At 59.6% G+C, this 12,105-nt stretch overlaps 1 protein-coding gene across 9 annotated transcripts in view; it reads right to left on the minus strand.

The window, feature by feature from the left end:
* GALNT9 (polypeptide N-acetylgalactosaminyltransferase 9) overlaps nucleotides 1-12,105 on the minus strand; it is a 46,478-nt gene extending 34,373 nt beyond the window's left edge. For all 9 annotated transcript variants that reach the window (XR_001889871.1, XR_001889870.1, XR_001889869.1 and 6 more), the window contains exon 1: nucleotides 11,598-12,105. Coding sequence is in view for 5 of the 9 variants with exons in the window: in XM_017895685.1 (XP_017751174.1) it covers nucleotides 11,598-11,835 (238 nt within the window). In the remaining 4 variants the exon portion in view is untranslated. The remainder of the gene's footprint in view (nucleotides 1-11,597) is intronic.

Below are 12,105 nucleotides of genomic sequence, written 5' to 3' on the forward strand. Positions count from 1 at the left end.
GCCTCCCAAAGTGCTGGGATTACAGGCTTGAGCCACTGCACCCGGCCACCTGTGGTTTTTATTAATTCCAGGATCATCCTGGGCTACCTCACTGCGGAGACCTGCAGGTTTTATGAATTCCGGGATCATCTGTGAACAGCACAATTGGATCACACTCCAGTGAGCCTGTTAAAAGCATTAATTTGTTATCCATGAACATGTAAATACACCATAATTTTGGTAAGCCTGTGTTGAGATTTTGTTTTTAAAAATCTTCCTAAAAGCTCAAAAACGCAGTGGCCAGACCCCCCTCGCCCAGTAGAGGCTGCACTCAGCCCTCCCCAGCTGGCCCCACCTTCGGGCCCCTCCAGCCCCGGGGCCCAGCCTTGTCCCTCCCAACCAGGGCAGGGAAAGAAGCAGGAGGGGTGCCGATGGGGCTGCACGGGGGCTGCTGGGAGCCTCAGGAATATCCATGGTTGACCTGGCACCTCTAGATCTCATTATTTCTCTGGCACTCCACCAGGGTCCAGGATGGTGTTTCAAAGAACAATTGCACTTGGCTTATTTACTTAAAAATAAAGCACCGATGGGCACATTGGCTCACACCTGTAATCCCAGCACTTTGGGAGACTGAGGCGGGTGGATCACTTGAGCTCAGGAGTTCAAGACCAGCCTGGGCAACATGGCGAAACCCCGTCTCTATCAAAAAATAAAAAATTAGCCGGGTGTGGTGGCGTGTGCCTGTAATCCCAGCTACTTGGGATGCTGAGGCAGGAGAATTGCTTGACCCTCAGTGGTGGGGGTGAAACCCTGCCTCGAAAAAGTTTAAAAAATAACAATAAAATGCTGACAGCCAAGGGCCTGAGCACAGCCCCTCTGGCCAGGCAAGCGTGGGTGGCAGGATGCTGACCAAGAGTGTTGGATGGCGCATGGGGCTGGGTGGGTTCTGGGCAGGCCTGACCTAGAACAAGAGACAAGGTGGGTGCTCAGGGAACCCACATGGCCGCCTCTCCTCAGGGCCAGAGGTGGGGCTCTAAGAGCACCTGCCCTTCGTGCCCCAGCTTTCGGTCCAGCCTCCAACGCAGGGGCCTCAGGCCACCAGGAACACGAGTCTGCCATCCCATCAGCACAGGGCCTCAGGGCCTCACAGGTGGCATCTACGCTTGAACTCTGGCGCAGTGTCGCAGCTGCAGCTGTAGGATCATGCAGAGATGGTGACTTGCAGGTTCGGGGCCGCCCTAAACCTCCTGGTGGATCCTGGGATGTGCACCCTGACTGACCTCCCAGCTGGGCCTGCATCCCGGCATTTGGGCGGTGCTGACGCCTAGGGCCAGTTATGACCAGGCCAGTCCCACAGGGCACTCCTCCTGCCCTCTGCCAGTGGCTGGCTAGGTGCTCAGAGACGACACAGTCCTAACAGAGAGGCAGGAAGCTTGTGAGTCCCCAAACGTCCCTGCGGGGCCTCCCGCCTCTCAGGGCCCTGCTCATGCACACCTGGTGGCTGCACAGGTCCTTTGGACGCCGGCGGCGACTCTCTGGGAGGGAGGAGCAGAGACAGACCTGGGTGTCCGTGGCCACCACTGAGCCACCAAGCCTGCAGCGTGCGTGCCTTCACGGGAGGGACACTTCCCGTGGTTGAAACTGGTTGTGATGGCGAATTCTGCGTCCACCGAGAGGGCCTTGGATGCCCAGGTGGCTGGAAGTATTACTTCCAGGTGCGTCTGTGCGAGATTTGAGTCTGAATCAGGGGCTGAGGAAGAAAGGTCTGTCCTCCCCAGTGCGGACAGGGATCAGCCCCTCCTCGGAGGCCCGGCTGAAACAGAAAGGCAGAGGACGGCAGCTTCATGTCCTGTGTGAGCTGAGACCTCCCTCTGCTTCTGCCTGTGGACATCAGATGGAGCTGCCAGGTCTCGGGCCTTTGGAGTAGAAGTTTTACCATTTTCTCCAATGTGACCCCAGCTCTCAGGTCTCTGCACTCAGGCCAAAGGACCCCACCTAGCTTCCCTGGCCTGCAGCGTGCAGATGGCAGACGGTGGGGCCTCTTGGCCTGCATAGTCGTGGGGCCAATCCTTACTCTGCATCTCCTCTCAGGTCTTTCTCTATCCACTGGCTTGGTTCCTCGGGAGAGCCCTGACCCACGCACCAGCCGAGTTTGCTTTTCATCAAGCCTTTCCGTCTGGTGCAGGTCAACACCCCACTCTGCCACGCACACAGCTGTGCCTGGCACAACACACGTCCACAGGTCACCTCGGGTCCCTCGGGTGCTCCTCCCACAACCCCACGTAGACAGAAGGCATTCCTCAGGCCTGGGAGCCCAGCCTCCCGCGTCCTTCTAAGGGCAGCCGGATTTCCTGTGGAGCCCGTGTCTTCTCCACTCTCAGCGTCCTGAGGTCCGGAGGGCAGGGACCCCACCATGCAGGCAGGGATATGAGGCAGGCGCTCCTAAGGAAAAGGGGGCGGCAAGCGGCCCCCGCCACTGGGTCACGCCTCACCTCTGCCAGAACCACTGGGCCGCTGGGTCCCGTTAGCGTTCACTCTGTTAGACTTGAGTTTTCTGTAGCTGAAAATCAAAGATCTCAGCTGCTAACAGAGCTGGCGAGCCTCAAGCTGCTCCCGCAAAAACAGCTCCTGCAGCGACGTCCCAAAGTCCGCGTGGGTACAATGTGCCAGGGCCGGCCGCCAAGCCCAGGAGCCTCCCAGCAGCACATCCACACGTGCTTGTTTTGTTTTTATTTGTTGTTGTTTAAACTCAGACTGAGAGGCACAGAACGCCCCGGGGAGAGTGCAGCCTGCAGAGCCGGGAGCTCGCTTCCCGGGTTCTGATTCCACCTCGAGCACACGGGTGCAGCAGACACGGCCCAGAGCCCTCGAGGGCCACATGGCGCAGACGCCCCCACCTCGGATCTTTCCGGATTCCTGGGGAATCTGTCGTCTCTGCAGAAGCTTGAGTTCATATTACTTAACAATTTCTTTCAAATCGACTCATCTTTTAAGTTCAATTAATTCGTTTCTTAAATAAGTGATGGGTTGGCACCAAAAATAGAAAACATGTATCATTTTACTAGTAAATATCAGTAAACAGAATGGAAACAGGATGTTGCTTTGAGAGTCTGGCCAGGTGTGCCTGTTAGAAAGCCCGTGTGCCTGGGAAACGCCCCTCTCCGATTAAGAGAGAGGTTGCCCAGGTCAGAGGCCAAGAGGTGGGTCCTGGTGCCATGGGAAAGGGTGGAGGAGGGTGGAGGGAAGCTCCCGCAGTGTGATCTGATTCTCTCCAACTCCATGTCCCTGGACCAGCTCAAGGCCTCCGCCCCCACCAGGCACCCTCGGGGTGGAGAAGCAGCAGCCCACCCTCATCTCAGAGGCAGAGAGGAGGTGGGCGGTGCCAGTGGGGGTCCTTCTGCTGTGCTGGGTGCCTCCTTCAGTGCCCAAGGCTGTTGCTCGGGGCATCCCCCTTTTACAGACAGGGAAACTGAGGTGCAGGAGGCGTGTGACCGGCCCACAGTCGTGCAGCTGAGGAGGGAAGAGCTGGGTTTGAACCCAGGCAGTCGACGCCATAGTCAGCGAGGCAGGTGCCCAGGGTGGGCTCTCGCTCCAGGGGCCTCCTGGCGTCCCAGTGGGGAGGAGGGTGCCTGGCAGTGGGTGGAGCCAAATGCTGCTCAACGTCCATGACCCACCCACAGGGCAGCCTCGCCAGGAAGAACTGCCCGGCCTGTGTCAGCCCTGACTGAGGGCCCTGTCAGTGCGGGATCGAGGCCCCCGTCGGTACGGGATCAAGGCCCCTGTCAGTGCGAGATCGAGGCCCCCGTCAGTCCGGGATCGAGGCCCCTCCGGGGTGGTCCAGGATGGAGGCCGTGGTACACCAGCCACTCCGGAGACCTTGGTCTCCCATCTGCTAATGAGTCGCCCGTCTCATCTGGGTCCTGGCAGATCCGAGTGAAACTGAATATGTGCTTCAAGCAGCCAGGAGACAGGCACCACCAGAGATGGGACCTCAGTGCCCCCGGGAAACGGGGACCCACAGCGTCACATCCCTCGTCAAGAACCTTCTGGCACGGCCTGGAGCCTAGGAGTGCAGCCAGCCTCCTTCCGAGGCCTATGGGCTGTCCAGGAGACCGAGGCCCGCCCTGGTACCCAATTATCTCCCTCCCTCACTTCGCCCCGACCACCCTGACCCCGGGGCCCACTGGGGCCTCTGCACCTGCCACCGACACCCGGCGCTTCCCCCCGATTCTCTCCTGGCAGCTCCTTCTCCTCATTCACAATTCAGAGAGTGGCTCCCTCCCCACCCAGCTGTGTGTGTCCCAGGTCACTGCAGTGGCACTGAACAGGGAGGTTCCACCCCACACACCTGTCCCCTCACACGGGACCCCACACAGCTGTCCCCTCACATACCTGTCCCCTCACACAGGAGGCCGGGAGTCGGATGTCAGGCACACAGGGCCATACTCCCTCTGAAGGCCGTGGGTAAGACGGCCTGCCTCTCCCAGGGCCCCCGGCTGTGGCCACACCACTCCAGTCCCTGCCCCTGCCCCCACAGGGCCTCTTCCCCTCCAACCCCCCACAGTCTCTCCTCGTCTTATAAGGACCACAGTCATTGGATTTAGGGCCCACCGAATCCCCACTCCTGGCTGAGGGCATCTTAACTAATTACCTCTGCAAAGACCCTGTTTCTAAATAAGCCACATTCCGAGGTTCCAGGTGAACATGAGCTTCCAGGCGGGCCCCATTTAACCATCCCCCCCAACCCAGGTACCCATTCATCCACATCACTCGGGCCTCCTCACAGGTTTGGCTCTGTCTGAGACCATCTGGACGATGCAACGTGCTCACTCCCTGTCTTCCTCCCTAGGATGTCAGCCCCTGAGGTGGGGACATCTCTGCTCAGGCCCAGGTCCTCAGTGCAGTGCAGGAACGCAGCAGGTGTTCACGGCTTTGCCAGGAAGGAACAGACGTGTGGTGCACAAGGTGGTGCCACTGCCCACAGAGACAGGCCTTCGGGTTGGAGGGGCCGGGCCCGCAAATGCCAGTTCGAGCACAGCAAGGACCCGGCACCCCCGTCCGTGGCTCAGTCGTCCCACAGAAGGCTCCGGGAGGGGTGAGTGTCTGCACAGGAAATGGGGGCGTCTCCCTGACCCCAGCTCCTGTCACCCCTTCACAGTTTGCCCCTCCTGCTTCCAGAACTCGGGCAGCACCATGGGTGTCCCTAGGCATGGGAACAGGGTTTGTAGGCTCTGTGAGGATGGAGGCGGGAGCAGTGCTGGGCAGCCTTCTAGGAGGGCCTCGTGAGCCCAGGGCCGAGCCGCTTCCATGCTACAAGATGATGCAACCCTTGGCACCTTTTAAATGACTGGAATATGAGTTTCTCGTTTCTGTGACTGGCAACCAGAGGGGGGACTGTGAGACATAGGCTGACACCAGTCCCCTCACTGAGTGGCGGGGCGGCCATCATTCTCCTCACCATCCCGTAAGGGAAAGCCCAGGTCACAGGGTGTTTCCTAGGGCGTGAGAGCCGTGCGTCAGCCTTGCCCCCTCCTCCAGCGCCTCCCGGCTTCTCCACCTCCTCGTCCCTTCACAGGCATCTGTGCTTGTTCAAGAGAGAACGGGTCGCTGACCACACGGGTCTGAGGACACGGATCCCGTCCTGCCCGCTTGTCCTCAGTGGGATATCTGACACGGAAATTTACAGACTTATTTTTGTCAAGTTTCCAGCCAATGAAGGATAAACTGTCTTTTCAGAAAATAGTTCCAAGACTCTGAAATATGCAGGTTGCTGAGCTGAATTGTAAATGCAAACACTCAGCCCAGCACACGCCGACGCTGGGGATCACCGCCTGCCTGGGTCGTTCCTAGAAGCTTGGGCTGCGTTTGCAGACAGAAGGCTGCGGACCGGGCCTGCCCCACGCAGGTCTGCTCCTCCCCAAGGGAAGTGGCTGACAAGTGTTTAGGAACTCATCTCCCCCAAGACTCAAAGGTGCAGGTCTGCACAGAGCCCACCCTCCAGGTCAAGGGAGCGGGCTGAGTGGCTCTGACCCGTCTATGGTCAGATGGGGTCAAAATCCCCGACAAATCCGGGGGCAGCTGTGGGGAGGACAGCTGTGTGTGAGCGCACGCAAGGAAGAGAACGCACCACCAAAATGTGTTCATCTTCTCAGCCGGGAAATGCCAGACTCCTCCGAGTGTCAGGAGACCCAGCGAACGTCGGGAAACAGGAGAGGCAATTCCCGTCCTGTAGCCACGAACCAGCCTCGTCATCAGAGTCAGAGCGGGGGCTCTGGCCGTGGCTGGTAACTATTTTTTCACTTTTTGTAGTAAATCCGCAATCATGGGGGAGCTGTGAAACTCCGCCGGGGCCTGGAGGTTAATGGTCCAGGCGGAAAAACGGTCACCATGTCAATACTGCTGGCATTTTGAAGCGAGACCTGCTGGGGTCGTGACTGAAGCCTCCAGGGCACTGCAGCTGTCCTCCCGGCCACGGCCACTCCGGCCGTTTGGATTAGCAACGTGGGATGTTGTGACAAACGGAGGGAATTCAGGGGTGGGTAGAGACGATGAACTCAAGCTGGAAAGGCTGCCTGGAACCAGCAGGAGTCATTTGGGAAATAAAACTCACAAATGAATAGGAAAAGCTTTCTGCTGGAAACCGCATTTCCTCGCAAGGAGAGTTTCTCAAGGCATTTCCAACATGGAAATGCTTACGCAGAGCAGACGCTTGGAAAGCCCTTTTTAGAAACCCACACCTGACCCCCTCCAGGGCTCTCGAGGGAGGGTGTGCCGGAGCCGGCAGAGTGGGGGTCGCAGGACATTCCGAGATGCACGCCGGGCGGCAGCCAGGCACTGCTGGGACCTGACCTGACCCTGTGTGCCTCCGACCGTGCCTTCTGCAGGACCCTGTGCACCTCCGACGGCACTGTCTACGAGCTCCTACCTGGCCTTCACTCATCACACAGGTCTGACGGGGCACGTGCTCTGTGCCAGGCATGCAAGAGACGCTGTCTTTGTGCAGTTGATGTGCCCGTGCCGCATCCGAGACCCTGGACCCACAGCTGTGGACGGGACAAAGGCAGTGTGGGCCGACTGCCTGTCACTTTGACAGCAGGGCGTCTTTGGACTGGCTCCCCAAGTTCACGCTCTCAGCTGTGCAGTCTGCCTGCCGCTGAAGCAGACGCCATCGCCCCTGCTCTTGTCGGAGAGACACCCTCCCATCTAGCCTGCTGCCCCTCTGCAGCTGGGTGCAAGGCAAGTGTTGTGTGGCCTGGCGTTCTCCCCCTACCTCCCCTTTCTCACCTCCCCGGCCTCTACATTCTGCTTCAGCCAGGTGTTCACTGGTAGTCACTCATGGTGCCAGGACCCCTGGCAGTGTTTTGCGTCCGAATTAGAGTTCTGGGCCCCACTGTGGCGAAGGTAGCCTGGGGATATACGCCCCTTGGCAACCTGACCACCCCTTCCTCAAGTCCTCCAGCCCCGCAGGAACGTCCCCTCAGCTCCTGCTCTGCACACACTGGGGCTTCCCAAAGCAGGGGCTGCATCCCAGTGGGCCCAGCTTGCAGACATGGCTGTGGGCCATGCATGGGCACAGCTCCGTGAGACTCCGCCCTCTTCAGGCCTTGCTCTCCCAAGCTCTTCTGGCATCGTACTCATGTGGCCCTGGCTCAGGCCTCCCTCGGGCACAGGGCAGGCCTCGGTGGGGCAGTGTCCTCCCTCGGGCACAGGGCAGGCCTCGGTGGGGCAGTGTCCTCCCTCGGGCACAGGGCAGGCCTCGGTGGGGTGGCACCTGCTGGAGTCTCCAGGCTGTTCCCATGACACTCAGTCACCTTCTACTCACGGGTGCGCTGGAGACACACAAGTGTCTCTTAAGTTCATTTAAACAAAACAATGAATTGCTTGGAGAAAAACCCCCTCGCTTGCTCACTGGACAGATATTCATGGAGCGCTGTGTTCATGGTACCGCCAGAGGCCTTGGGTGTCAGAGCCAGGACCAGACAGACACAGCCTCGCCCTCAGTGGACATGAGCGAGGTGTCACACAGTCATGGGGGGATGCATGAGGCATGTGGGAATTCCTGAGACTGGAGGGAGCCTGAGTCCGTGTTCCCGGAGAGGGGGGCGTGGGCAGGACGAGTGTGCAATGAGCGTGCGCCACACCCCAACCTTCTCTGGCCAGCAACCACCTGGCTACAGTGGGGCCTTCCGTTTTTTCAATTCAAACTTTTAGTAACTACAGAAACCTAGGTCCCTCTGAAGCCAGTGGCACCTCGCCGGACCTCTCTGGGCCCTGTGGCCCACCCTGTCCCAGGCTCCCAGCTTTCCTGCTGCTCAGGCCCAGACTCTCAGACCTGAGCCCGCCCTGTGACCTGTGCTGGGGCAGGTCAGTCAGACGGAATTCACATATGTGTGCTCTGAATTTTAGAAACGACCTCCCTCACAACCAACCAACAAAAGGAAAACTTCCCATCGCCATCCCCGGCTCCATCCTCCGTTCAGAGCCTTTCTTCCTGGGGGGCAGGAGGGCCGGAACCGCGCCAGGCAGGGGCAATTCTCCTCTCCCAGCAGAGTGAGTCCAGCCGCTGCGACGTGGGCAGGCCTGCTCCCTGGTGGTGACCTTCACCCCCTCCACGCCCACAGCAACAAACAGCCCAGCGCGCCTTAGCGCTGCCCAGGCCTCGCATGGACACAGGGTGGGCCCTGCAAACGCCTAGAGAAAGTGGGGGCTCTTTGTCTCCCTCTCCCCTTCCCATCCCAACGGGCTTGAAAATTTTCTTAAAGGCAGATGGGTTTGAATGCCCAGACAACTGAACAGAGACCATTCCTCCCCTTCTTTTCCTTGAGTTTAGAGGCTCTGAAATTTAGTGTTTATGAGACTTACTGTGTCTGCTGCATGCACAAAACCATGGATGCTGTCATTTATGTGCAATTGAAGATATTCAGAAGGATGGTTTTTGTGTATAAACATTTTATCCTTGCCTTGAGCGTGAATTTAGAAGCAAACCCTGACGTACACAGAGGAGTGACCACACAGAGCTTCCTTAACCAACATCCCTCCGGGGCCTCATGAATTTGAAACCGCACACATTCCTTAGGACTTCTTTGCCAAGGTCAATGGACATCCCAAAGAAAGGCCACTGCGCCAGCGGAGGCAGGGTGCGGGGAGAACTTCAGATTCCAGGCCCTTCCCCAGCCCGACAGCCCTCCTGCTCCTCCACTCCTAGGAAGACGTGGACTTCCTTCCACTAGGCCCCTCTCAGCCAGCAGAGGAATTCCAGGAACCAATCAAGGCAGGGAAAAGTGATCAATCCATTTTGTTTTGGATTTCCCCCTCTCCTTTCTGAACTCAGATGGATTAGTATCGAGTGGGAGCTCCCAGGAATCAATCTTGCATCCTGGGATGTCACATTCTGGAACAGGCTGTGATGGAAGCAGGCTGCCTCCTCCAGGGAGCCTTCTTCCACACCTTGAACACCGAGAGCCTGTGCCAGCATCGGAGGGGGTAATGCTGTTTCGAACGGCCTCATGGGGACAAATATCAAGCCTCTACTGCACTGCCCTCCCCTTAGGGCCCCACCAGGGGTGAGAGTAATTTGGTGTCTCCCACCATTTCCTGGGGCCAAGACTGACTGACTCTTGGGTTAGACACTGTGCCAGGCCCACTGGTCACAGAGAGGAACGCGGTACAGCCTCATCACAGAGGGGGATGAAACTCGGCCTCATCAAAAGGTGGAGGGCAGACAGAGAGCAGACAGATGGTGGGGGCAGTTCAGAGGCAGGCTGACAAGGGAGGAAAGCTGGGATGAAGGAAAGAAGGAGAAACGATTTTAAAAGCAAGAAAGGAGGAAGGGGGAGGGAAGCGAAGAGGAAGAAGGGAGGGGAAAGAGGACCGGAGGAGGGGGGACGGGAGAAGGTACTGGGGGTGGCGGGCTGGGGCAGGGGAGACACACTTTCCTGGAATGCTTCCTGATCTCCCGCTAATGTCAGCAAAGCAGGTCATGGGTCCTGGCTTTTTCCACCACCAAGCATCCCGGCCGACTCTCACCTTGAAGGGTGAGGCAGGGAAAACGACTCTCAGGGCCGAGCTGCCCTCGTGGTGTTACACAACCTCAGCGTGCTGCCAATGTTTTTATGTAATCCTCCGACTCTCCCCATAAAACGGACCATAACACCGTGGCAAGCACACTTCAATAGAGCCATGTGCTATTGCCAGGCACGCCGCCTTCCGGGAGATGAATTGCACTGCCGGGCGGCCAGGCAGCTGCTTGAACTACTTTTCTCCCCTCGTGGCTCCAGCTGAATCAGAAAGATCAGAGAAGCCACAGAGCTCACCAAGCACAGTTCTGCGGGAAAGTCAGGGATTCTGTGGGTGATGGTGCTCAGGAAGTCGGGGTGCTCTGAGCCAGACAAAGCTGGGACGACTCCTTGTCATGGGGACTCACCTTCCCTCCCACCCCACGGCCTGTCTGCAGCTCGCCCTCAAGAGAGGGTGCGGCTCCTGAAGGAAATGCAAGACCACCCCCGTGTCTTCGCCCCCACACACAGCAGGCACATCCGGAGCCCGTGCTTGCCCGCGTAACCCCGGCTCCCGTCACCTCCCACTCCAGCCTGTTAGGGATGCTTTCTGGAGGAGGTTTGCTGGGGCTGCCAATGCAGAAACCTGAATCATCGACACGGAACGGAAAGCCACGTTGGGTAGTGATGTGGGCACATGCAAACTTTCTCTTCCTTCCTGGCGCCCCAATGCAGCGCAGCCTTGGGGGCAGCTGCTCCTCCGGTCCTGCTCTGGGAAGGTGGAGCGAGTGGAAAAGTGCTTGCTCTCAGCAGCTGTGGCCGCTGGCCCTGACCTGTGGTGACACCAGTGCTGCCTCTCGGGCTGACCTACGTCCACTCGTGATGAAATAGACCCACCAGGAGCTGGAGGCTTTCATGGACTCTGGGGCTCCCAGGTGCTACAACCTGGGTCTCCCTGGGTAATGAGTCCTGCCAAGCCCTGCTTGATCCTCAACTCCGTCCTCCCACGAGTCTCAGGTCTCAGCCTTATGCTTTTCCCATAACAACTTTCTAACGAGGCCTTGGGCACCTCCAGGACAAGGGCTGCCTAGCACAGTAGTTGAAGCATTTGGGGTGACTTCGAACCTCAGGGGCAAAGGATACTGCACCAGCAGCTTCCCAAGGGTGGCGTCCCCACCCTCCTCTTTCCCCACCTTCAAGAGTGGAGGGGTTGGCGCAGCCTAAACCTGACGCCCCCGCCTAAACCTAACGCCCCTCACTCCTGGAGCGCCAAGCCAGCCCCCCACCCCACACTCCTGGACCTGGGGCACTGCCTGCTCCTGGAGCAGCTCCACAGAGTGCCTGCAGAAGCTCCCCTGGGGAGCAAGTTTGGAGTCATTGTGGGGGCAGGGGGACTCCTCAAGTCTCCACTGGAGGGGTGGGTGCCGTGGGGCGGGGGGGGGGCACCCAGGCTGCTGCCTGCTGCTAGAGGGGTCTCCGCGGCCCTTCCCTTTCCTCTCTCCTGCATATTCCCTCCCACAGGGGCGCAGAGGGGCGCCCACCCGAGTCCGGCCTGACCCATCGCGCCCGGGGTGGCCGCTGTCCCCAGCAGGGCTTCCCCTGCACCCTGGCGCCCCCGCTCACCGTTGAGCTGGTTGTAGACCACCTCCTCCAGGTGGTCCAGGCGCTGCAGGATGGCCTCGCGGTCCCCCAGCGCGCCCACCTTGGCGTGTCGGCTGCGCACCCGGCGGTCGCCGCTCACGATGCGCACGAGCTCCTGGGAGCGGCCCTGCAGGCGGCAGTACACGGAGAACAGGACGATGCCCACGAACACCAGGATGTTCACCGTCAGCAAAGTTCGGATCTTCCTGGCCACCGCCATGAACGCGGCTGCAGCGGGGGCCTCACTCGCGGGGCATCCCCAGCATCCCCGCCCGGGCCTCGGCTTCGGCTTCGGCTTCGGGGACCATGAGCCGCCCGGGGCTGCGGGGCTCGGCCGGGAGCTGTCCCTTCAGCACCAGCTCAGCGCGCCCGGCCACGGCCGCCCGGGGTCCCCCAGAGCGCAGGGGGCTGCCCGGGGCTGGGGTCGCGGGGCGCGGCCGGCATCCCCCACTCAGAGGGCGCGGCCCCGCCCCGGGGAGCGGCGAGGGGG

The sequence above is a fragment of the Rhinopithecus bieti genome, unplaced genomic scaffold (genome assembly GCF_001698545.2).
Source record: "Rhinopithecus bieti isolate Rb0 unplaced genomic scaffold, ASM169854v2 scaffold_27038, whole genome shotgun sequence".
In the NCBI taxonomy this organism is placed as follows: domain Eukaryota; kingdom Metazoa; phylum Chordata; class Mammalia; order Primates; family Cercopithecidae; genus Rhinopithecus; species Rhinopithecus bieti.